At 39.1% G+C, this 25,724-nt stretch overlaps 1 protein-coding gene across 1 annotated transcript in view; it reads right to left on the reverse strand.

Moving 5' to 3' along the window:
- Window positions 1–25,724, reverse strand: part of Dtl (denticleless E3 ubiquitin protein ligase homolog) — a 54,419-nt gene that overhangs the window by 10,905 nt on the left and 17,790 nt on the right. The window contains exons 6-13 of the mRNA XM_023567012.2: window positions 22,368–22,433; window positions 20,916–21,028; window positions 19,753–19,826; window positions 18,254–18,357; window positions 17,847–17,951; window positions 14,559–14,671; window positions 9,273–9,362; window positions 6,575–6,710 (exon numbers count right to left, since the gene is read on the reverse strand). Of these exons, the coding sequence (XP_023422780.1) occupies window positions 6,575–6,710; window positions 9,273–9,362; window positions 14,559–14,671; window positions 17,847–17,951; window positions 18,254–18,357; window positions 19,753–19,826; window positions 20,916–21,028; window positions 22,368–22,433 (801 nt within the window). The remainder of the gene's footprint in view (window positions 1–6,574; window positions 6,711–9,272; window positions 9,363–14,558; window positions 14,672–17,846; window positions 17,952–18,253; window positions 18,358–19,752; window positions 19,827–20,915; window positions 21,029–22,367; window positions 22,434–25,724) is intronic.

Below are 25,724 nucleotides of genomic sequence, written 5' to 3' on the forward strand. Positions count from 1 at the left end.
AACATTGTAGAATTACACTCTACTGAGGACTACACAATTATGAATATACAAAAAGAAAAATATTTGTTATCTTGAGCTTAAGACAGGTCTGATATTCCATTAGGATGGGGGTGCAGGTTTGGAAATGGTAGGACACAAGAAAGTTAAATTCTCATCTCACAGAGGAAAGAACCCAATAGATAAAGATGAAAACTGCAAAAAAAAAAAAAAAAAAAAAAAGAAATATAATAATTGTATAACATTTATAACATTTAGAGAGGCAGACTTACATACACGTACAGACACACATACACACCCCTATTAAAGAATCAGCTAAGGGATTAGAGCAGCGGCTGCAGAAAGGCAAACTGGGCAGAGGCTCTGAGACTGCTGTTTGTCTTATTCACTTTTGTAGAATTTAAAACTGCTGATACTAATACAATTAAAGTTTTAAAGAAAGCAAAACACAAAACAACCACCAAATATGGCAGTGTAATCGAAGACTTTACAGAAAGACTGCGAACAAGGAAACCTAAGTCTGAACCCAGGCTCAGTACTTTAAAGAGTTTTTGCTTTTGGCTCACTGTTTCTATCTTTAATATTATCTGCTCAGTTCACTGATGACAAAATTCACATTCGTAATCTTTCTGATATGCTGGTTTCTTGATCTCTTTCTATAAAACTCTTCCCCCACTCACCTAAACCAGCCTCTTATTGCTTCTTATTTCTGGACCTTCAATTCCCTATTATCTTCTTTTTTTTTTTGCCGGTACCGGGGATCCACACAACCACGACCACGCGCTTGCAAGGCAGGTGCTAATGCCGCTGAGCTAAGTCCCCAGCCCCCAATTCCCTATTATCTTAATTTCAATTATTCTACTCTGCTCACCACCCATGCTCCCAGCTTCCTTTCATTGCTATCCCAGCTTCATTTCAATTGCTATCACCTTTCATTCCTGGAGTCCCTCAGGGCACCTGCAGAGCCACTTTTACGTGGCCGCTCAGCTCTGCCCAGCCCGCACTGTGCCCTCCGCCAGGTTAAGCCCCAGTCAGTCACTAGTCACCGGCTCCCGTCCACCTCCCACTTCCTCGCTCACTTTCTCATACTTGCTGAGCTAAATCAACTCCCCAGTTAAATCTGGCTCTACCTACACATTATTTCTCCAAAAATAAGACCAGGCCTTATATTAATTTTTGCCCCAAGAGGCACAAGAGGGCTTACTTTCAGGGGATGTCTTTACTTTTCACATACAACAGTCTAGATTTATGTACAAAATCTACATTTATTCAAATACAGTCACATCATCTTCTGGAACACTTTAAAATTCTCCAAACCCCCAAGTGCAGTCTGAATTTCTTATGGCCCCATTTCCTGTGGAACCACTGGCTCCAATTTCTCGTGTCTAGTAACAAGAGCTCTCCTTCATGGGTACTTCTTGTCCACGCAGCCTGCGTGCACTGTACTGGCAACACAGCTGTCAGTGATTTTATCTCATGAATTCTTCACCCCATCATGACCTGTTGCGGGCTGAGCTTCACAAAGTTTCCATGCTGACTTCTGTCTATTCCAGTTTTAATGTAGTAATGTAGTCTTTTCTGACTTCCATGAGCAAATGGTCCTTGAATGCTTATTACTTAGAGTCTGAAGTGAGGCAGTCCTTCATGTCTTCAGCATGGCGAGTGCTGGCTGGCTGATTAGCTAATCCCAGACTAGCAGACCTCTTCAGTCACCTTGCAAAACAAGGTGACAGCATTAAATCCACTCTCTTCCTTGTAACTGCTTGTTTGTGCCAAGCCTTTTCACTTTCAAGATATTAAATGCCTGAAACATGTTCATCTTATTTATAAGCTAGCCTTGAACTGTACAGTACAGACTTGTCTGGAACTCAACAGTAATCTGCCTCAGCCTCCTGAGTACTGGGACTACAGGTGTGCGCCACCAGAACCAGCTCAATCTTGTCTTTCTGCCCTTAGGGATGATTAGAGGTGGGGCTTCTTCCCATTCAGGTGATCTGCCAAAGCACAGGTAACACATCACTTCTCTAAGTGGAGGGAATGCACCCTGATGAGGCATCCCACTGATCAACCATTCGAGATCAACCATGGGTGAAAATGGCAGCTTCACCCAGAGCAATCATGTTGGAGAGTTGTGATCAGCAAAAGTCAATTCCATCCACAAAGAACAGGAACACAGGTGCTTAATAACTTCAGTATCTTCCAGCTTGAATGGTGCTATCAATGGCCTTATAAAGACAGAGCGCATCACTGAAGGAGCCACGCAGTCAGTGCTGCGATGCTCCAACTTCTTCTGGGGTGATTTCCACCGGTGGTGCCACTGCTTGAACCTTGCACACAGCCAGAGCCTGCGATCTCCGGGCAGCGGTCTGCTCACAGGTGTCTTCCGCTCCGGAAATGATATCTGCCCGCCTGACCCACACTGGCACTTCTTAGCATTTCCCTCCTCTGCCTGCTGACTCAGATTACTGCACTCTGCTCACAATTTCTGGACCTTTCAGAGATTCGATTTCTTTTTGCAGAAAGCCGTAAGATTCTTCCCCAGGAGTCCTCCTCAAGGAATCCTCTCTTGTACTTGATGCAACAGCTCTTTTTGTGCTAATCTTATTTAGTGGTTGAAATACTATTCCCTTTAAATCTACCATTAAATCAAATATTAACTGAAGACTTATAAGATAGGAGTGGCAACAAATATAATACTGACAGTTAAGAATGATGGTCCACACAAAAGTGACAAAAAACTGCAGGCACAAAATTCAGAAAACGTTTCTTTGCTCCATGTGAATATATTAAGTATGTCTGTTACAGCACTAAGATTCACATCGGATACAACCATGTCCATTTGTTTTCAAGCATGTGTGACATTTGTGCATTGTTCCTATACTGCCACTTGTCATTTGGGTGTAAGTCTCAAGTATATCTCTTTACATAGGCATTTACCCTTCTTCCAAAGGCACCTGCGTGGATATTTACAAATATTTAATTATAATTTATGTTACCATGTAAGTATTAGTGTCAACATTACTTACTTATACTGAATCATATCATTTTATAATTGTTAGTATTATAATATTAACATCACTGTAATATTATTAATATTATCTAATAATTCAATGTCAGTCACACATTGCAATGACCATACGAAATGTGTCTTGTCTGACTGACGAGGTGGGACTTGTATTATGAGCACCCTGAAAAATTGTGCTAGGGATTATTTCCTGGTTTTGGGCCAATACAGTAGCACAGTTATGCCTGTACTGCAAACATACAAATGTGTTAAAAGCTTGTTTTCAAATAAAGACTGCTACCCTCAAGGCAACTCTTCTCAACAACTGTTTTTCCCTGGTCCCATATTCTTCTACTACCTAAACAACTATTTCTTATAACCTCAAATCTCTGCCATCTCTGCCCTCGTACTTATTCTTAGTTAACCACCCCAACTCCTGTTTCATTATGAAAACAAAGTCATCAGAACAAAAGAAAAGTTCTAACCGTCCCATCTGTCCTGCTACCTGTACGACACTTACAGACTGCCTTCTCTGCCATCACTACTCTTTTTTTTTTTTTTTTTTTTTTTTTTATTTAAGAGGAAAAAGAGAAAAACACAAAACAAACCAAAGCGGCGTAAGGGTACACGCAATACAGAACTACAAAACAAAACAAAACAAAACAAAACAAAAAACCATAACAGTAAGAAATTACCTGCTAGTAGATTACACACTATTTTCTCGAAAACAGTTCCTCAAATCACAGTATCAAAGAACACAAGGTGGACATTCAAACAGGGAGACTGCAAACAGCTGTGTTCAATGTTCCAAAAACATTGATAAAGTCAGCTATTTAACACCCCCAAACACACTTGCTGTTATATCCGTTAGAGCTCTTTTTCTTTTTTTTTTTTTTTTTCCCTCTCTTTTTTACAACAAAATTTACACATCTTGGATTTTATTACTCCTTAGTGCTTATTACTTTCTTTGGCGGGGGGGAAGAATACAGTCAAATATGGCAAAACAAAGCTGTCAGTCAATACCAAGGATAGACGTAGCACATGGTGTAGAACAGAGTACAAGTTTATCAACAATGGTTATCAACGTTGTCCCTTGTTTCCTTAAAAAGAATTGTCTATCTTATTAGATATTATAAAGTTGGACAAAACAGTAGAGAACAAGACCAATAAAACTTAGGCATTGTAAACATTACAGGACTTCCAAAGAAGACAATAGTCAAACCAGAATGGGTATCTTAGTGAATCTTATTGTCTTCAAAGTAGTTGCCTATGTCTTCAAACTTGATACTATCATATAGAATGGAACAGAGTCTAATCAGTCAAAACAAGATCGTGGGAGTACTACAGGACTTCAAAACAAGTTAATAGGAAATCGAAAAGAGTTACTATTTATATATCCTAATTTTTTTGAATTTTTTCTTTAATTAAGACAAACATAAGAAATGACTAAATAATTTTTTTTGAAACAATAAGGGGGAGATTGAGATAAAACAGGACATAACAATGTAACAAGAGGTCACAGCATGACTGTTTCAATAACCTAGTACTTCACCACCTTATAACCTGACTTAATAGTAGTTACCATAGTGTCTTTTTCCTTGAAATATTTGGGTAAAACTTCATATACTCTAGCTTCAAATATTTTCATATCAAGAAGCCCAGAATAAAGCCTTTCTAATTAATGAGTGAAAACTTTATAAGGCTTCAAGGCCACCTAATGGGGAATCATGATTACCACATATTTTTATATATTTGAATCATTACTTACATTAGGGAAACTATTCGGTATTCACACATGCGAGATTGATTTATTTCACTTATGAGTATGGTCTCAAGCTGCGCCCATTTATTGATAAATATCTCAATGCCATCACTACTCTTTGTTCTTTGTTCACTGCCAAAGGCATAATTCTCTCCTTGCATCGTAAGTGTCCAAGTTCCTTTTCTGTTACCAATCTGAATGACACCAGTCAGGCCACCACAGCTCAACCAAAAACCTCTCTCCTTGAGGTTGCCAAATACCCTCTGCATTATGCCAAATGCAACCAGAGAAGAACTGAGGCCCAACTGGCCTCCTCTGTGAGCACAGAGAAGAGGTGGGGCAGCAGGTGGGGTGATGGCACGCTGCGGGCTCTAGGCAAAAGGCCATGCGGCTGGGATCGCTTACCTGAGTGTGCATTAATGGAGAGCGGAAGGTAGGCGAACCTTGGGTTACTTTAATTGCTTGTACCCGAGTGTGAGTGAATAAAAAAAGGGTGTGCCAGACGCTCAGGGCTCTGTTGCCTACTAAAAGCGAGATCCTCCTGGCTGCTGCATGCTAAACTACTTTGTCTGCGTGTCTTTCATTCTTGTTCACCCCGGGGTCAGAGAATAAATTAGCAGGACTGGGTCCCTACAGGCAGCATCTGGGTGCACAAAGACCAGTAGTGGGCTGGTTTCCTTGGGTGGCACCTGGGGCAAGGTCAGTTTTCAAACCTCATTTTACTTGGTATGCCAGAATCATGTAATCAAATTCATTCTTTGCCTTTTCTCTAGTTGGCTTCCAGGGCTTACCACGCTTGGGTTTTTCTTCTCAGGTTGTGCCTGCTCAGGAGCCTTTACTAGTGTCACTTCCCTGACCTCTCAACAGTGGGGTGCTCTCCTTCCTATCTTCAGATGAATGCCAAATCCCCAACTCCAGGGTGAACTGCAGAATTCAACAGCTGACTGCGTCCTTGACATCTCCATTTGAAGGTGTAACAATGACGTTACCCAGCTACCTAAACAGAACTTCAGCTTCCCTCTTCCTATGGGCTTCCTATGTGGGTTACTCCACTCTTCCAGCTTCTCAAGCTAAACCTCGAAACTCACCTTTGGTGATTCCCCCTGTACATCCCTTATCTGTCTTTGAGCATATTCTGCTGGTTTCATCTTAAATATTTCCAGAATTTGCTGACTTCTCCTATCCTCTGCTGCTACTCACATCCAAATCACCATCACTGCCTCCTCAATTAGTCCAATATATTTTAAAATTAGCCTCTTGCTTTTGCACTGATCTTCTTATAACTCACTCTCAACACAGGAACAAAATGATCAAATTAAAAGTCAGACTGTACTTCACTTTCTTACTCAAATGTCACTCTTTTAATGAGGCCAACCTCTCACCCATCAGAAAAATTGCACAGCACGTCACCATTCTGCCTGTTTTCCTTGCGCCTCAGTACCTACTGCAAGCACTGTCTGACACGATATGTATTGTACTTCTTTACTGCCCCTCAGACTAATATGTGAGCTGTTTGTATATTTGGGATTTTTAAATTTCTTGCTCACTGTTGACTAAAGGCAGTGTCCACACAGAGCAAGCGTTCTGCAAGGGTTTTTTTGCCTAAACCCACCACTGTATTTCACTGCTATAGAGATGATACACATAGAAGTGTTAAAAAAAATATTTTTGAAAAGAATAAACGTCAAGAACATTGTGCTTTAAATACCAGAATGAGATCAATAAGTTTACCACTATTTCTAGTAGGACAAAACAAATGAAACCATAAAAACAAAAAATAAAATTAAACTTAAGAAAGCACATATCCTTACCCAGGCCGGATCTTGCCTCTTTTTTCTTCTGAGAGGCCCAACCCACTATGGAATGCTTATCTGCTCCTGGTTTCTCCTCTAAGCCTCTATTCAAGCGCCAGATTTTTAATGTGTTGTCATCAGAACAGGTAGCAATCTAAGAAGAACAAGGAAAGCGGCGATAAAAAGTTTCATTCAAAGATTTACAACGAAGAAAAATGGATGTACCCCAAGGGCTCAAGACTGCAAAATTATTTTGTCTACCATAAGAGACAGAAAATGATATTTGGAAGATCATACACTTCCATCCCTTGCTTTCAAGGATCATTCCAAATTTTCAAAGACATTAACTCTAGTTTTTTCTCTATACATTTACTGATAGCAACCTTTGTCATCATTAATTTGTGACCTAACCCAAAGTTGTATAGCAGGCTCATTTTGTTCTATCAAGAAACTGAACAAGTCCTAATTTTTATCACCTTTACACTGACTCTGAAATATGTAATTACTATACCTTTTTCTGTAAAATCAGTGTATATCACCAACATTTCTGTGACCTTTTGAATCCTGCATGTTTTTTTTTTTTAAATTTTATTTAAAAGGAAAAAGAGAAAAAACAAAACAAAACAAAACAAAACAGTGTAAGGGTACAAGTAATACAGAACTACAAAAAAAAATTAAAAAAAAACCAAAAACAGTAAGAAATCACCAGTTAATAGATTACATATTATCATCTTAGAGATAGTTGCTCAAATCACAGTATCAAAGCATATAAAGTGGACATTCAAACAGTGAGACTGCAAACAGTTGTGTTCAATGATCCAACCAAAAACATTAATATGGTCAGCTATTTAACACCCTTAAACACACTTGCGAATCCTGCATGTTCTGCCTATTGCTGAAGAAGCGGGGTCATTTCCAAGACTGGACTTAGCACACGTCTCTAGTAGGCCATGACAAGTACACATTGAGACCACTGCCTTGAGATTCCTGTTCAGATAGGTAAAGGAGCAATCTGGGAAAACAGCAAGTTCACTAGGCAGAAACAAGTTAAAAATAACCTTTGCCCCTTCAAAAACATCTGACCATTCCCAATTGTGGTCCCAAGCCTTTTATGGCAGAGAAAGTCTAACTTGAGGAGCTTGTGGCAAATGGCCACTGGTACCAGAGTTATTCCCCAGCATTTGTTTATATAATTTCTCTATTTCAGTCACTAAAGAGAGGAAAAAAGAACACACGTTCTTTTAAGTCCTGGCCCCCAAGAGACCGGCAACTTTTTCCTTTCCTTACTGGGACACTACATACTTAACTGCTCAAGAAGAAATGTTTGGAATCTTACAATCACTCTCTAGTGCCATAACAGTAATTATTCATAGAGCACCTAGTGTATGTCTGGTAATTTAGATTCTCAAATTACAAAAATACTTGAACTCAAACAATCTCATCTGAAAAATGGGAATAAAGTTACAAGTCTTAGAGTACCATATTCTAGCCTCCTAACTCAAAGCTGATGAAAAATCACTGTTAGGATAGGCAATTAGCCATGGCATTTCCTTAGAGTCTTTCTTTTCTCACTGGAATTAAGGATAATACATGACTGGTTGAAAACTGAGTAATTTAAAAAACCATTCATCTTAATAAATTCCATAAAGGTACAATACCCTGCATTAAAAGCAGGTATTTTACTGGGAATTACATGGAATCAGAGGGGAAAAATGTCACTGGAGTGTAATTATGGATAATTCAAGTAATGATTAAAAAACCCAAAATGCCTGCCCTGAAGCAGACCACGGAAATGGTAACAGAAAGTGAAAAATGAAGAGAAATCCACGGTGATACAAGAAAGCTAGCAAGGATGCCACAAACAGGCCAGACTATGAGAAGTTCCTGGAAGACAAAAACAAAAACCAAAAAAACCTAGGTGGAAACAACAATGAAACCTCAAACATCACACATAAAAGGGGAGATGGCCCCCACGCGAGATTTCCCATGGGACACAGAGTCCCAAAGATGGCCAGGCACGGGACTGGCAGAATGAGGAGCCTGGCCTCTGCCGACAACGTTGCTACGTACATGTGCGGTTTGTTTGTGTTTCTGGCCTTTCTACATTTTAGGGTTCTTTTTTTAAAGTCTCACCACATTTCACATTTCTTAATGTATAAAGTTAAAATGTAGGCCTATTTTCTTCTTCCTGGAGTGTCTAAAACATCTCAGGCCTACTCTTCTTTCAAAGTTAAGCTACAGAGAAACTCACATATTGAGACTTCACAGGAACCGGTGTTTTAGTCATATGTGAAAACCCAAATCAGTGTTCCCCTAGGTGGAGAACACACACTGATAATATGCAGAAAGTGAAGAAGTCTAGGTGTAATCTGAGATTATTTTTTCACCTTAGATCTTAAGATGAAATTTTCAGTTAAAACCTAACACTACAGTTAGAGGAGAAGTGACTAGCAATCCTCAGCTATTCCTGCATGTACAGATGATTTCTCTACTATTAGAGCACCACTGACAAAGACCCCGGGAGACCTCTACAGTTTTTAAATCTCTAAAGGTAAAAATAAAAATCTAGGTGGGAATAATAGATGACAAGACCCCCAAACATCATGTATCATACATGAAAGGAATTTTAAGACAGCCTCTGTCTCGCAAGCAAACCTTGAGAAAACCCACAAAACTCTGATCTACTTTAAACAATTACACAGACTTGTTCACAAACCTTGGTGAAGTCAGATGGACACCAGCACACAGAAGTGACCTCTTGAGAGTGACCCAGGAGCACTGTAGGCGGGTGCCAGGGCGTAGAGACCTGGCCCAATCAGAGAGAAACACAAAAGTCAGTGCTAGGGCTCCCAGGCGGAGGCTCTGAATTTCTCACTGTACTGTAGAGAGCTTTCGCATAGTGACCAAAGGTACCTAAACTGAAGTAAGTACAGTTAAAAAAAAAATTCTAAATGGAGTATTTCTGTCTCTCAACTTTGGAAATACAATGAAAATAGTCAAGATAAGTAAAGAACACAAGGTTAGATCCCAGGATAATTCTTAATACAAATCAGGAGTACTAGCTATGTATATCTCTTTTGACTAAAATTCAAGACAGACACTGTCTCTTTTTCCTTCGCTGTGAGCTTTTCCGAAGGGTGAAGCAAAGCTGACAGGTAGCGCGCCCTGAGTGAGGTGAGTTCTGCTGTCACATAGCCTGGACAGCTCCAGACCTTCTCCAGTCAGCTGCTTCCAGGAACACTAACTTGATTGTGAAGCTTGAGGGGGGCTGAACCATGCAACCAGCTCCCCTGGGATACAAGGACAGTCTTCCTTCCAATAGAAGACCCATGACCCTCACCAAAATCCAAAGCAACACTCCTTCATTCTGAAAGGATAGAAGCTGGATCTTACGTGGGAGAAAATATTTTACCTCTCAAATTTTATTTCAGTAAATTTAAAGAAATCTTGACATTTACATTGTCAAGTGCGTCCCACCACAGTTTCCACTTCTGCATGCGCTGGGCTGTGCCGCACATCTGCCTAGGAACGTCACTTGCCTTTCACTGCATGTTGTCAGTGCTGTGCATTTGACAGCATCGCCCAGCTGACGCAGTTGAGAGCTGTCACTGAAGAATACAAACTCCCCTAACTATTCTTAACATGTTTGTTTGAAGAACAAGTAGCTTGGAACTGAGAGAAATTATTCTCTTGCTTTTTCTGAGGTTCTGAGTCATGGTTCATTTGTACTGAGAAAGTGAAGGCAACTTTAGAAAGAATAGTTTCTAGAATAACTAAGCAACAGATTCCTCATATTGTAGTTAAGAGGTGACACTGATTCATAAGATTATTCAACTCAATTCTTCCTTCTCTCCTCCCTGGGTTACCTGGCACATATGCACTGATTCAAAAGGCAAAAAGAAGACAGAAAGCTGAGTCTAAATTGCCAAGTTAATGAAAGTTTAATAGAAAAGGAAGCATTTCCTATATTCACAAAGATCTAGGCAGTAGCCTAGTAAGTATGACAACGCCACAGGACAGTAAGTTATTTCTTCCTAGGGTAACGTATTTGACAAGAGATTGTTAAGATAGCCACTAACTATCCCAGCAGCCACTGACATTGTCCCACCTGCTGCATTTGGGATGGCCCCAGTCCATTAACTTTGCCACATCTGGCCCAAATGGTTCTGGAAGTAAGAAGTTAAAAAAAAGGGAAAAGAGGCTAGGGATATAGCTCAGTGGTAGAGGGCATGCCTCCAAGTTTGATCCCCAGATCTGCAGGAAAAAGGGAGAGGAAATCCATGTATTCTTTTGAGCAGGCCTTTTGGGGACACAGCATTCTCATCTATTAGTTTACCCTGCTGATTGCCCCCAGCTTTTATTTCAACACACTACTTCTTCCTTAGGGAATCTAAATGTGTACACAAAGGATTAAAATGAGTTTCAAAGAAAACTGAATAGCCACCAACAGAATGCACACATATTTTTTAACGCTGTCTGCAGGGTCTCTGAGAAGAAAGAAGAGACTTTTGGAAAAACTTCCTATAATAATAATGTAATAACAATAAAAATAAAAGCCAGCATTTGTTAATTGAATATCATAAGCCAGGAAGTTTATATAGCACTAAAAGTGAGGGAAGGTTCCTCAAAGTTAAACAGACTTAAATGTCATGTGACCATGCAATCCTAGCTACACTTAGGTACATTCCAACAGAGAAACGGTAACATGTTCAAACAAAACTCACACAACAATGTTCACAGCAACTTTAAACACAAAGTCAGAAAGTACAAAGAATTCAAACGATTATCAACTGACATACAGATAAACAAGATGTGGTCTATCTACACAATGGAGTATTAGTCAACCATAAAAATAAATAAACTACTATCAATGCCACACGCGTGAACCTGGGTAGCATAACACCAGGTGAAAGCAGTCAGAAGTAACATGTCCTGCACTATGTGCTTCACCTGTATGAAACGTCCCAGAGAGGGACACCCGTCCACAGAGAGAACGCAGTTAGCAGCTGCCAGGGAGGGGCACAGACAGTGACTGTGGAAGGGTGTGGAGTTTCCGCTGTGATAAACCCTTGGAAATCAGTGGTAACAGTCATGCAATGTTGTGACTGAACTAAAAACTGCTGAACTGGGTACTTTAACTAAAACGATGAACTCTGTGTGGTAAGAATTCACTTTGATATTACAAAAATTATCATAATTGTATGATTTTGTTCTTTAAAAGCCTCACTTTCCTTTTAAGTAGGAAAAAGACTAGTAAGTCGAGACAGCTACAGTTAAGCCTTTTTGGCATGATCACAGACAGAAAACCCTTTCCTAAATATTCCTACAGAATGAAGGCTTCCAAGGCATAAGGAACCCCAAAATTAAAACTATCAAACTACCTTTAGAAGTAAATGGCTCTAAATTTGGATTTCATAAGGCATTCCGTGTACTTAAACACACAAATAACATCAGCAATTTTCCTCACAGAATCTCCTTACTCTGCCCAGTCGGAAGCCAAACCTAACCCTCACTTCTGCCATGAGATCATTTGCACTTCCTAAAGTGTCCGGCTCTGCGTCTCGCCAGTCAGCGGGGGGATGGCTGTGCCAAATCAGTTTATTTATAACCACTTCGATTCAGTAGCTATATCAGAAACAGACCAGGGAGGAGGGGATAGACAGGGCGAGGTGGGCCAATGGGTGGGAAATTAAGGAGGTGGACCCTAAATCTTCCAAAGGCTCTGCTCTCAGTAGTGGAGAGTCTAAGTCTAACGCGTCTCCCCTTTCTGGGACTACAGTGAAGGTTAAAAGGCCATTCATTCTCTTCTGTCATAAAACTCCTTACTCTTACTGTGTTCTTGTGCCCATTGGCTTCTGTAGCAGGGAAAATGCCAAGGCTTGAGAAGAATTCTAACCTACTGGGCACACAGAATTGTAAGACACCTCCCAACCCGGACATTCATCTGGTGTAGAACTATCCTTAGACCACCACCACTCTTTTTTCTCAATCATGGAAAAAAGAAACTGAGCCACCTCACTAGGCAAATTCAATTTTAGGAGCAGCAATCTTGCCAAGATCTCAAATATCAAGGCCTGTACCCAGAGTGAGGTGCAGACAGGGAGAAGAGCATCATGGTGAACCACGTCATTCGGCAGTAGCATGTGACCACGCCTAGGGACTCAGAAAGAGTCACCCATGGATGTGGCAGCCACTGATTGGATGTCTGCAAATGGGTTGGAAACAACAGGCAAGTATCTCTCACGTGTGTCTTTAGAGGGAAGAAGTACTCCATTAACCTTCACTCACCGAAACAGAAATGTTACAAGTTCCTTGTGCCACAGAAGACAGCTAAAGGAATTTTAAGAATTGGCAAGAAAATTATTTTTAAAGAAATTTATACACATGTATAACACACAATTATAAACGTAATGATATGTACGCATACTTTATAAACTTATCTACAATGATTTTTAAAAGATTGGTACGTAGCCATTTTTGCATAATCCTTCATTATGATTTTCGGTATGAAATTTCAGTTGGTTTTTATCTTTTAAGAATAAACTTGAAAAGATACAGACTTGTGGTAGGAATACAATTTTCTAGTTAAGCTGAGGGTCAAAGTGGAAAAAAGAATGTGGTTAAAGACAGTAAGAGAAGGAAAAAGAAAAATCGGTGAAACTCAAAATTTAAAGTATGAGACAAGCAGTAGCACTAGCGACATACACTAATAAAAGTTTAAAGTGCAAGAAAACATTTTATAGAGAAGAAATCAGATAAAAATTACTTTCCTAAGGACTCTCTAGTATATACTTTACAAGCAGAAATTCACTTAAAATACAATAAATAAGAAAGAAATGTGCTGTAAAGTAGCAGGCCCACCATAAAAGTATCTTGCATAGAACAGTATCTCCACCTTCTGACCAATTAGGGTTTTGATATTCAGTTGTCAAAAGGCAGTGCCACATTTTTCTAACTGTAGATATATTGACATCACTTTATCATTGCCCCATGACTTTTTCTTTTCTTCTTTAGTACTGGGAATTGAACTCAAGACCTCGTGCTTGCAAGGTAGGTACTGTGCCGCTGAGCTATGTTCCCGGCCCAACCTTTTCTCATTACACTTAAATGATTAACTTTAAATTTCTTAGTTTACAATAGCTATTAAGAAAAAAAAAAGCTGTTTAATAATACAATTAAATATAAATACACACATATCAGCCCTATCTATTTTAAGAGTATAAAGGTTGGCTACTTATAAGAGAGAACACAGAATATAATAAATATACAAATATGTCAGTGACTGTTTCAAGCAAGGTCCTAAAGATGATTCAAGTACAAATCTTTTTTTTTTTCCCCCCTTCTGCTTTTTTGACACAGGGTCTCAGTATGCAGTTCAGGCTGGCCTTGAGCTCACTTTGTAGCCCAGGGTGGTCTTGAAATCACAACGATCCTCCTGTCTCAGCCTCCCAAGTGCTGGGATTATAGACACACTCCATCACGCCCAGCTCAAATGTAAATCCTAAGAACTAAAGCATTCTACTTTGAAACAGAGTTGAATGCGCAGAGCAGAAAGGCAACACAGGACTTATCTAATGCCTGGTGCACCGCAAGTGCACCTTGTGCACTGTACCCCTGAGCTGCACTCCGGCCCTTACTGCCTTCTCATTCCCATCTTCCTGGTCATCTGTGAATAGGGGGTACGCCTTGGCCATAACAGAAGTGCATATATTCTTTGATAGCAAGACTTCAGCTATCTTAAGACATAGAAGCAGCTTTTAACAAATACCTGATCCAGAAAAAGTTAACAGTAAACATACTATTAAATTTAGCTCAGGGCCTGGGGATTTAGCTCAGGGGCCTGGGGATTTAGCTCAGCGGCGTAAGCACCTGCCTTGCAAGCAGGCAGTCGTGAGTTCGATCCCCGGTACCAATAAAAAGGAAAAAGACCAAAAAAAAAAAAAAAAAAAAAAAAAAAAAAATTTAGCTCAGATTGGAAAAAGTGGGGAAGGTGGCAATTTACCTTCCATATATAGGCAGCTTCATCACTTGAACCACTGAGTAAAAACTGATCATCTGGACTAAGACTTGATTTCACGTAAAAGGTAGAGTTCTGATGTCCGTTGAAGACAGCCACTGCCAGAAGATAAAAATAACATTATTGAATTGTTATTTCGTGTTCAAATGTTCAAAATAAATATAGACAGTGTGCACACACATGGGGGTGTATCTAACAAGTTTTATCACTGTGTTGACCACTGAAGCAGATGGTCAAGCTAGCTTTATTCACCAAAGTAACAGGAAAGTTGTCATTGACCAAAAAAGGAAAATCCTAAAAAAGGCTTTTGGACCTACCACCATAAAGATACTGTCTGGTGTTACCATGTGAGAGAACAGGAAAACATTCTTAAGCGAAAAGAATGCAGGGAAGGTCAATCCTGCAGTAAAACAATGATGCGACCCCTCTTTTCCCAGGCTGTGGCTTTTTCTCTTGCATTATACTGTGGTCTTACTTCTCAGACCTTGAGCCTCTTTAGGATACGTTTCAAATCTTGTTCCTCCCTACATTTTTTAAGGTTTTGAACAGAGTAAATCCTTCAGTGTTTGTTCCATGAATAGGTAACGATCAGTGAAGAAGGTCTTGCGAATTCTGGCTAAAACTTCCTGACACTTCTCTGAGAGGTCAGCCTTATCAGCCGGGAGGCTGAGTGGTAAAGGAGCCAGTGGGGAAACTGCTCCCGTAGGAGACGCGAGGTGAGGGCAGTGGCTGCCTGCTCACCACACGCAGCAGAAAAGCAAGTTACCGCGTCCAGCACAGCGTGCTCTCGTCAGGCGCTGTTATTCTAAAAGGGATAAACCTGAGGCCTTTGGCACCAGAGCGCTTCCAAGAAATTTAAGAGAAAATCGCATTTACTGGAGAATTTAAGGATAAATTTAGGCAGGAGGTAAACTCATACTTGTACTTTTAACAGAGAGAGAGAAGTATTAGTAAGGGACTTAGTGTTCCGTAAGTACTTAGGGAAATTCTTTCCTTTTTCTGCAGTAAGTGGAAGAGAAGTTCATATTTTTAGCTTTTAAAGGAAAAGTCTACAAATCAAATATTCCCCACAGCAAGACATTTTTACTGTGAAATTTAAACAGGATATTCCTCAACTCAGATACATATATTATAAATTTGCTGCAACAGACAAATCCCTGCAAAATGAAGAGGCTCCTTTACAGTGAACACTGCCCAAAACTACTCTAATTGTTCATCTTCTTCAACTACACAACCAGACATGGAAAACTAACGACTGAATTTCCCACAAAACCACTAAGTATTTATTGCCCTCTGCTGGTCTAAGAAGGGCTGGTACAACTTTATTGTCTGTTATTCTGGCTGCTAATCTGTGTTTATGATAATTGATAAAAGACTTGAAAATAATAATATTCATCGAAAGGAAAGTTTTGTTATGCATTTTTATCTTTAAGAATCTTTTTGGTTTGTGTCTTGTAACTACTTTGAAGATAATGATATATATGTAATAACTATTGTTATTCTCTTATTTGGTTAGGGAATTTTGTTTTATTTTCTCAAGTTAAAAAAAAAAAAAAAAAAAAGGCTGAGGGCGGGGGATTTGGCTCAGTGGTGTAACTGCCTGCCTGACGAGCGCTTGGTTGTGAGTTCAAGCCCAGGTACAAAAACAAAAAACAAAAAACTGGTATGAAATACATTGTGAATATTGTTTTAATCTTGCTACAAGTCTTTTTAAAACCTAACTGGCTCAATTCACTCTTTTGTAAAGCTCTTAAAATTGCTTGAGAGTCATCTTTTTATTATTTAGTATGGAACTGTGAATAAAACATGGTAATTGAGTTCACAACATTTTAAAGTTTTTAAAAAAAATAATCACCCCACATCACATATCACACACACAACCTCCAACACACAGCTATCACTCAAATTCTGAGAAACAAATTAATCAATCTACCCATCTATCTTTGAGAACAAAATTATTTTAGGAGAAAAAAGTTACTAAATTACTAGCAAAGTGTTTGATGGCAGATGGACAAACTCACTCAAGGCCCTTTTAGTGTCACGCTGTAGGAAAATAGAAAAGAAAAAGAACTCTTGATATATCTGATAAAAATATCATGAGGATTATAATGGCTTTTATCTTTGTGTCTTGAACTCATGGTAATCCTCCTTTTCCAGCCTTCTGAGCTCTGAGATTACAGGTGAGGCCCACCATGCCCAGCTAGGCAAGGAACAACTTTGAAAAGTCTATTTTATTTGATTAACTAAATCAGCAGCTACCCAAGTTCAGATTTCTTTAAGAAAAAGAATTTAAAAAGTTACAAAACCTCTTCCTTTTCCCAAATACTCTTGTTCCTTCCAAAAACAACAGGCCTAAGCCCAGCTATGATGCTGCCACAGATGTCAAAGTTCTAATGAGACTGCAAGGGGCAATCTTTGGAAACTTCTCCAACATCAGAGCCAACATGAACTGCTTTGAGGCATCTTGTCTATGAGCACACCTAGACACTAGGCCCTAAGTAGCTCTGGGCCTACTTTTGGGTCACGGAATTCAAAGTGTTCCTGACGGGACCTGAGGAACAACCAGGACTCTAATATGTAGCTTGCTTAAATTGTTACCAGTACTTTTAAAAATAATGTAACAACCTTAAAGCATATTTGAGAAACTTGAGTTTCTCTTTTTTAAAATATTTATTTATGAGCATCAGATTCTACTTTTATATTCTTTAATATAAAAAGAAAGGTTGGGTTGGAGGAAAAAAAACCACAAAAAGAAAATGGCCACTCTCCAATATTCAAAAGAAGGCTGAGGGAAGGTGGAATTGCCATCTGAGAAAGAGGTCTGAAAAACTCAGCCTTTAATGTGTGTGTGTGTGGGTGTTGTGCTGGGGACTGAACCCAGAGCTCATGCACCTTAGGAAACTGCCCTGCCACTGAACTACAGTCCTGCTCTCTAATTTTAACTAACAGCTCTCAAAGAGGACAACAGTTAAGCAGAACAGCTTTCTTTATCCTGAAAGGTTGAAAAGTAAAATATTGTTAATTTTAAATACAGTCCAAATGGCATGATTTTAGGAGACTATTAAAATGAAATCGAGTCATCACACAGAGAAGGATCGTTAACAGTCAAAAGGAAAGTACCCCAATAAAAAAATCACTAGAACTAATTAAACACACTGAAGTCCTCATATGGCTTGTTAAGTTTTGTTTAAAAAAACAATGAAATCATCATTTAAAAAAAAAAAAAACTCTACTAGTTTCCTGGTAAAAGAATATGAATCACTACTATCTTACCTGGAGAGGTCTTTAAGCCAGTCATATTGAACATGTAGATGTTATCATCTGTGCAATTAGCAAATAAAGTGGAGCCCGTAGAATCCAGAATCAGACTGGAGTATCCTGGGGAAAGGAAACTGAAGTTATCACGACAATGACTAGACTTGGGGCTAAAATGCAGAGGCAGATAGAGATCACTGTACAAGACACTATCAGATGGAGACAGCAGAATTTTTGCTCCTCAAAATATACACAAATCAAACATATCCTTCTGAGTTTGTATTTACTGAAGTTTGAAAGTAACACATCTGAGAGTTCTTCCAGTCTATGTTCTGAAACTAGCTTGCTAAAAACATTTTTTAAAAAACTTTATACAGAAATTCACCTCTCTTTCAAAAAGTGCCACAGTCTATACAACAGCTTACCTAGTTTTCGAGTGCTGCTACCTGGGTACAAGAAAAACTTGGATGCTATGGGTTCTTGTCGATAAGCAGTATAATTCTTGCGTAAGTCCCATATTTTGATTATCCTAAAAACCAAGACAAATAGTTACTTGGGAGACTCACCCCACCCCAAACAACTTCACTTACAGCAAATGTGAAATGACTTTTATTCTAACTCCTCTGGCACTTTTACCAGGTGCACTCAGGACACCTGGTTGCGAAACAAATGAAACTATTTTATACCTTTGCTTCCAGTGTCAGGCTTATAATTCTGACAGAACGGAAACAGATGTGATTTGACCCAGTGATGGGTTAATGGAGTTTACTTCAAGAAAGCGGAAAAGGAAGATGCAGTTGCATGCTGATAGTCACTGTTCCATTGTTTCAGAAAAGCATTTCCTAAATCTTTACTAATCTGCGTATATCCTTTGACATCATAAGCAGTAAGCTCTGTTCCTATGGTTATATCTCTACATGTAACTCCCTCAGTAAAACAGCTTACCCAAATTTTCCTGTGAAACAGGAAAAGACTTTCTTAGTCTTTTGGGATGAATGTCTTAATCCCCGACTTCCAACGCGTGTTTTGTCTAAAAACACAAGCTTGGTATAAAATCGCAGTGTCTGGAGTAAAATGGAGTGAGCTTTCACAAGCATAACTACTGACTTCCAGATAATCCTTCACTCCTGACAAAAGTCTGGTTCAAAGAAGGGTAAAAGTACACAGAAGAAACAATGCAATTCCTAGTTTAGTCAGCCATCATCTTTATAAATTAAGAATTTTGAAGGAAGTGTTGCAGTTGGAGACACAATGGGCAAAGTATGCTTCAGCATGTTCATGACAGGGATATAATTTGTACGGTTCCGGTGCCACCCCACGGAGCCGCACATGTACCACTAGTGGTTCAAGTGCAAATGTATTAAAAAGAGTCCTTAAACAAAAAGAAGTAAGATAAAACAAAAAAGGTCTCTACACATGAAGAATTTATTTTTTATAAAGTAACCAATTAACAACCATCACAGACTTATTTGGAAGCCAAAAGTCCACACTAATCATGATGGGAAGTACATAAGCCTTATGATCAATTTAGATTACTCTCAGAAATGCCAGGTACCTGGCCCAAATCAAGCTTCTTCTTTTAAAAATATTGCTGAACGTGAAAAAATACAACCCAAAATAACAAAAATTTTACTCCTCCAAAGAAGAGTCAGGGCTAAGTGGCACTGGCACAGGCAATCGGGCTGCGGTGTCACTTCTCTGAAACCACCGCAGCAGTTAGGGCTGTTTCCTATGATAGGCAATGTGCAAGGGGTGACCTGTGTGTTTTATCATTTAATTAGCTGAGCAGGAGTTCCAACTATCTGTAGTTTCTCAGCTGGGGTGGGTACTCATTCAGCCAAAAGTTTAAAGTGTTCAGTTATACTGGGAGTGGGTAACTTGCTCGGCATTTCATCAAACAGAACCAAGGAATAAAGTCTCTTACCCATCTACAGCTCCTGCTGAAACTAATGTATTCTCATCTTGAAAAAGGACCACAGTAACGCTCTGCTGGAAATCCTAATAGCACAAGAAAGAGCAAGAAGAGAAGGAAATTCCATCTGGGGCACTAGCTTCACCATCAAGAAACCAAGGTGCTAAAAAAATGGCTCCCTCACCCACACTCTGAATTACACTGAATCTTCTCTTTCCAACAACCCTGTGTTGTGTGTGTTAGCAGGGAAACGACCTGAGCATTATTAAGTTATGGCACGCAGTGTTAACACTTTAACTGGTAATCAAAAAACAAACTGGAGACTAAATCATTTTACTTCCTTCAGCTCACTGATTTTACTTAGATTCAGCCCTAATAATGAACTGTATCTGCAGGAAACTCATTTAACTTTCCTGTGCCCATTTCATCTAGAAAAGATTGCTTCCTAGGCAGATTATCACACTGGAACACTTTAGAGAATTGTGGGTGAAAGACTGCATGCCCTGAAAAAGTGACTGGGGCTCACGGTGTTTGATCTGCAACTACCTTAACAAGTTCTCTTGGCTCAGAACCTGATGTCTGTGCTTCCAGTCATGTCTCTGACCTGGTATAGCTGTAGTTTTAAGGCCTAATGTTTTAGTAATCGCACTTCCCCAGAATAATTACTTGGACCCAACAAACAAAAAATATAATAAAAACACACAAAAGTTTTACCAGGTGCACTCAGGACACCTGGTTGCGAAACAAATGAAACTATTTTATACCTTTGTTTCCAGTGTTAGGCTTATAATTCTGACAGAACGGAAACAGGTGTGCTGTGAGATCACTGGCAATCTTTTTTTTCTGAAGAGATGTATTATGGGCATAGCTTTTGACTAGGGTAGCTCTAGCTCTATGTGCTACCCAAGTGTTTCTCAAAATATTTAAGAATATTTTGCTGCATGTTTAAAAATATACAAAAAAATTCACATGGTACTATAGTTTACATCATGAAATAGGGATGTTTTCCCCCTATTTAAAAAGTATCACTGTACTTAATACAGTTTTTCAAACTACCTTCCCACTTTTCCTACGGAAGCATACTATATTGTGGGTATGTATATTTGAAGATCTCCAGGGCCAATGCTCTAAAAGCTGAGTTTTAAACATGTGCCCTAGGTAGCACTAATGCTTACCACAGAAGGAGCGAGTCCTTTGGAATTCTGTTTCTTCTTAGGCTTTGAAGGTGTTTGCTTGTCTGACGTATTATGAGCTCCACTAATTTGGTTCACTTGTCTATAAAACCCATCTGAAAAATATTCCCAGGAAACTGGTTTAGTTTTTTGGTTTTTATATCATGCTGAATGTAATATTTATACATATAACTTTAAGATGAAATAACTTTGACCAAATTAATGAAATTAGAAGCCAGTAGTTATCAACACTATATCTCCCGTGATGAGATTATAAAGTATAAAAAGGAAGAACACACACGTTGAAGCTAGCTTTATTTATAATAGATCAAACTTGGAGGCAATCACGATCCCCTTCAGTAGGTGAATGAGTAAATCAAAGCATCCAAACAGAAAAGTACTCAATGCTAAAAAGAAATGAGCTTGATAAAGCCATAAAGACTTAAAAGAAATCTAAATGCATATTACTAAGTGAAAGAAGGCAATCTAAAAACACTCTATACTCTGACTCTTAACTATAAAACATTCTGAAAAAGGCAAAACTTCAGAGATGAAAAAAGATCAGTGGGTGTCTGCACTTAAGAGGGGAGGCAGACATGAACAGCAGAGTGCAGAAGAGTTTTAGAGTAAACTATTCTTTTTGATGTTGTAAAAGCATATATTATAATATTATACATTTGTTGCTGCCCACGAATATACAACTGAATATACAGCAAGAGTTAGTGAGCCCAAATGTAAACAATGGATCTCAGGTGCTGCTGAGGTGTTGCTGTAGGTTCATCCTCAGTCACAATAAATGTACCACTCGGGCGGAAGATGCTGACAGTGGGGAGGCCATGTATATTTAGGGGCTGGGGCTGTGCGGAAATTCTACCTTCTGCTGCATTTTGCTATAAACCTAAAACTGCTCTACAATATAAAGCTCATTAATATTTTAAAAATCCATCAATAATTCTGATCATCATTAATGGTACATAATTATATTTAATTTGATTTTTTTTTGCTTTTTTCTTTTTGAGGCAGGGTCTCACTATGAAGTTCAGGGCTGACTTTGGGCTCATTTTGTAGCCTAGGCTGGTGTCGAACTTGCAAACCAGTCTCCTGCCTCGCCTCCTATGTGCTGGCATCACAGGAATGCACCTCTGCCTGGCTTTTTCAATTTCATTCTTTAACGCTAAAAGGACGATTTAAATTAAAAGACATTTACACAGTGCACCTATGCATTAATAATTTAGACATATAGCGTTATGATTCAGAGGACATTATGAAGTAAATACATGAATGTAACAGTGCTCACAACAATCACTGGTATCCTGAGAATTGACTGGTGCGCAGACACGGTGGTTTATGAGTACATGCGCCCTCTGGTGGTACGCAGACAAAATCACTAACACTGTCATTGAAAATGAAGTATGGGATCCCACTTCTGTGAAAATTAGAACCGAACAGGGTTACCTTTTTTGTTGCATCTGGTATCCCAGACCATAATGTTGCCATCTCTTCCACCTGTACAGAACACAGCTGTGGAGAGATAAGTAGTTGAACAGTTTAGCAAGAGGTTAATAAAACCAGTCAAATGACACATACATTTCAATTTAATTTCTGGAGTATCTGTGCTGGGTACTGCATTTGACACTGGTGATTAAAACTTTTAAAATATATGGTTCAACAACAAATGGGATTACAAAGAGCTCAAGATCCCTCCATAAATTTTCTTTAGACAGTAACTCTAGATCATAATCCTTTGGTGTAAATTTACTTAAAATTACATAAAATACTAGAGCTCAGAGAAGATACGTAAATTGTACATTAACTTTTGGCGGTGTAACTCCAGAGGCTCCATGTTTTGTATTTTTTGGTCTCCACAGAACCTTCGGATACCTGTTTCTGGTGTTCTGTTCAATTTACAGTTAATACAGGTAGTTTGTTAAGTGGTCACGTCCATAGAGGAAGCAGTGCCTTTTTAATTTAACTTTAAATAGTAAAGTATCACAGATTAAACAGATGTTGTCTATGCTCCATTCTTCAATCCCTTGTCCTCCTTCCATTCCCAGAGGTAATCGTTCACAAATGGAAGACGTATTTCAGTATTTTTATACTAAGACAATATAATCTGGGGCGAGGAGGTGAACATCCAAAGCAAGCAACGGACCTCGGGTCAGTTTCTGGTTTGGGGAGGTAGCGATCCCTTGAGAGCAGCCACAGTTACAGCACTAGGACCAGGCAGCTAAAATATCCGCAGAAAAACTATCATCTTTCAAGCCAGAGGAACCAGAAAAAGGAGCTGCCAGAGAGCACAGCCACAGAAAGAGAACACTTAATCATATGTGGAAGAAAACATGGATTGAGGTTTAAACTAAACAAAATCCATTCTACTGGAGGTATGACGGTCTGCAACTTGAGTCTAAATGACTTGACTGGTGAGAGAGAAACAATAACTCTTTTCTAAGCAATATAACAGAATCCAGAATCTAACATCCAATATATCATTCACAATGCCCATTACTTTGATGTACAAAAAAGCCAGGAAAACGAGTTGTTCTCAAGGGAAAAGAAACCAATGGAACCCAATTCTAAGAAAACTCCCATGTTGATTTACTAGGTAAGAATGTAAAAGCAGATAACAACTTATGTCAAATGAGGTAAACAAATACACACTTGCAATTAAGGAATAAAAAGCAAATCTCAGCAGAAACCGAATTTGTAAAAACAGAAATCTTAGAACCAAATAACAATAACCGAAACAGCAAAAATGCTCTAGACAGACTTAAGAACAAGTGGAGAGATCATATAAACTCACTTAAAGACAAATCCATTTAAATCACTTAATTTGAAATAGAGCTTGAGCAGCATGCTAAATTTAAAAAACTAGTTACAGAAGACTACATGTTATTTCTTCCCATTTATATATTAAGGTGAAGCACATGCAAAGCTATAGTTATGGTTGATACACTGTGTCAACTTGAGAAATTTAGAAGTTTAATTAAGAGACACAGCAGGGAGCTAGGCTTCTTGCTCAGTAAATATCCTCCTCCTGTGCAAGAGGAGGGCAAGGAGATTTTGTGAGTCCTACACCTGCCCTGGAGAGGAGGGGTGGGGGAGTCTGTGCAATACAAGGGTGGAAAAGAGGCTTGCTGGTTTTTTGTGATGCCTTTGGGCCATCTTTTCTATTTTGTTCCATCATAGCAATGGAGATTTCAGCTCTATCTTTGCAGTCCACAGCTTTACTGAAGCTTCCTTTCTAGCCAAACTCACATTTTTTAAGTCATGCTACTAGGCTCTTTGTTCATGGTTCACAACATAAATCTGGCTAAAAGTCCCTAACAATAGCCAGGCCACCTCCTCAACATTTGACTGCCTTGAAATTTCTTCTGCCACATTCATTAGTCTCCACTGTCCTTTAATCTTAGTCTCAGGTAAAGTCTCTAGACACGAGAAAAATGCTGACAAATTTTTTGCCAACTCATAACACACATCATCTGGAGTCCAACAACAACAATGCAGTCCCTCTTCCCAGCAGAAACCTCCCAAGCCTGGTGTGTACTGGAGATTTCTATCAGCCTTCTGGTCTTCTGTGGTCCCACCAGAATCCCCCATACAGAACAGCCTAGGATGTTCTCATGCTGCTCTTTCAGACATCTCAGAACCTTTCCAAACTCTTCTCCTCTTTTACTCTGGCTGCTGCCTTGACGCGTTGCCCTGGTGCCATGCCACCCTGCCTTGGTGCCAACTGATTATGCACTGAAACCTCCCTAATTTTGGGTGTCAGGTATTTTGCCTCAGCGAGAGAAAAATAACCAGGACATCCATAAAAACAGAAAATAGGAGTGGTTATACTTGGCTAAGGGAATTGTGGATGGAAAGATGTGCAAATAGGTTAGTTTTCTTTCAGGCTGATGAAAATGTTCTAACCATAGAATGCAGTGGATTGTTGCAATACTCAGAACAAACTGAAAATAGGCAGACTTAATGGTATGCACAGTGGTTTGAATGGCTTGTCCCCTCTAAAATGCAAGTTAGAATTTAATAACCATTTTGGTAGTGTTGGGCGTAAGGCCTTTAAGAGAGAACTGGGTCGTGATTGGATTAATGGGTCTCCTTGGAGGTGGTTTTGCCATGAAAGTGAGCTCTCTGGCTGGTTGCTTCTGGCTCACTGTGCAATGCCCTCTGCCTGTTATAATGCAGCAGAAAGGCCCTCACCAGATAGCCAGAGTTGGCCCTAGGGATACCTAGCCTGCAGGACAGTGGGCTAAATAAACCCCTAATCTTATATTATGCTATCTCGGGTATTTTATTATAGCAACAGAGAACTGACCAAGCCCATGTTAGTTATATTTCAAATTTAAGAAAACTGAAAAAAATTAGTTAAATCTTCAAGATTTCCGGGATGATTTCAAAAGATTTCATGTACTTGGGTACATGAGCAGTTGGGTCTAGAAGTGGAAGAGAAAAAGGAAAGGAGACATGAAGCAAGAAGAGAGCAGAAAACAACAGAGAGTATGAATGAGTTAGGCAGAAAAAAATATTAAAAGAAAAGCTGGCAGAAACTTCTCAATTCAGTGAAACATAAATTTGTAAATCCCAATGTTGAACAAGCCCCACACAGGGTTTGGAGGAACCATGACTAGCATATCATAGTCAAACTGCTGAAAGCCAAAGATTCTGAATTTAGCCAGGGAAAAGAACAAATTATATATGGAAAAATAAAGTTTCAAATGAAACCATGGAAGACAATGGAACAACTTTAAATTATGAAAGATCAAAAGCTGTCAATTCAATTGATTTTTTTGTTGGCAGTATTAAGGACTGAAT

This window comes from Cavia porcellus, unplaced genomic scaffold (genome assembly GCF_034190915.1).
Source record: "Cavia porcellus strain 051 isolate PalLab524CR breed Dunkin Hartley unplaced genomic scaffold, mCavPor4.1 scaffold_26, whole genome shotgun sequence".
Classification (NCBI taxonomy): domain Eukaryota; kingdom Metazoa; phylum Chordata; class Mammalia; order Rodentia; family Caviidae; genus Cavia; species Cavia porcellus.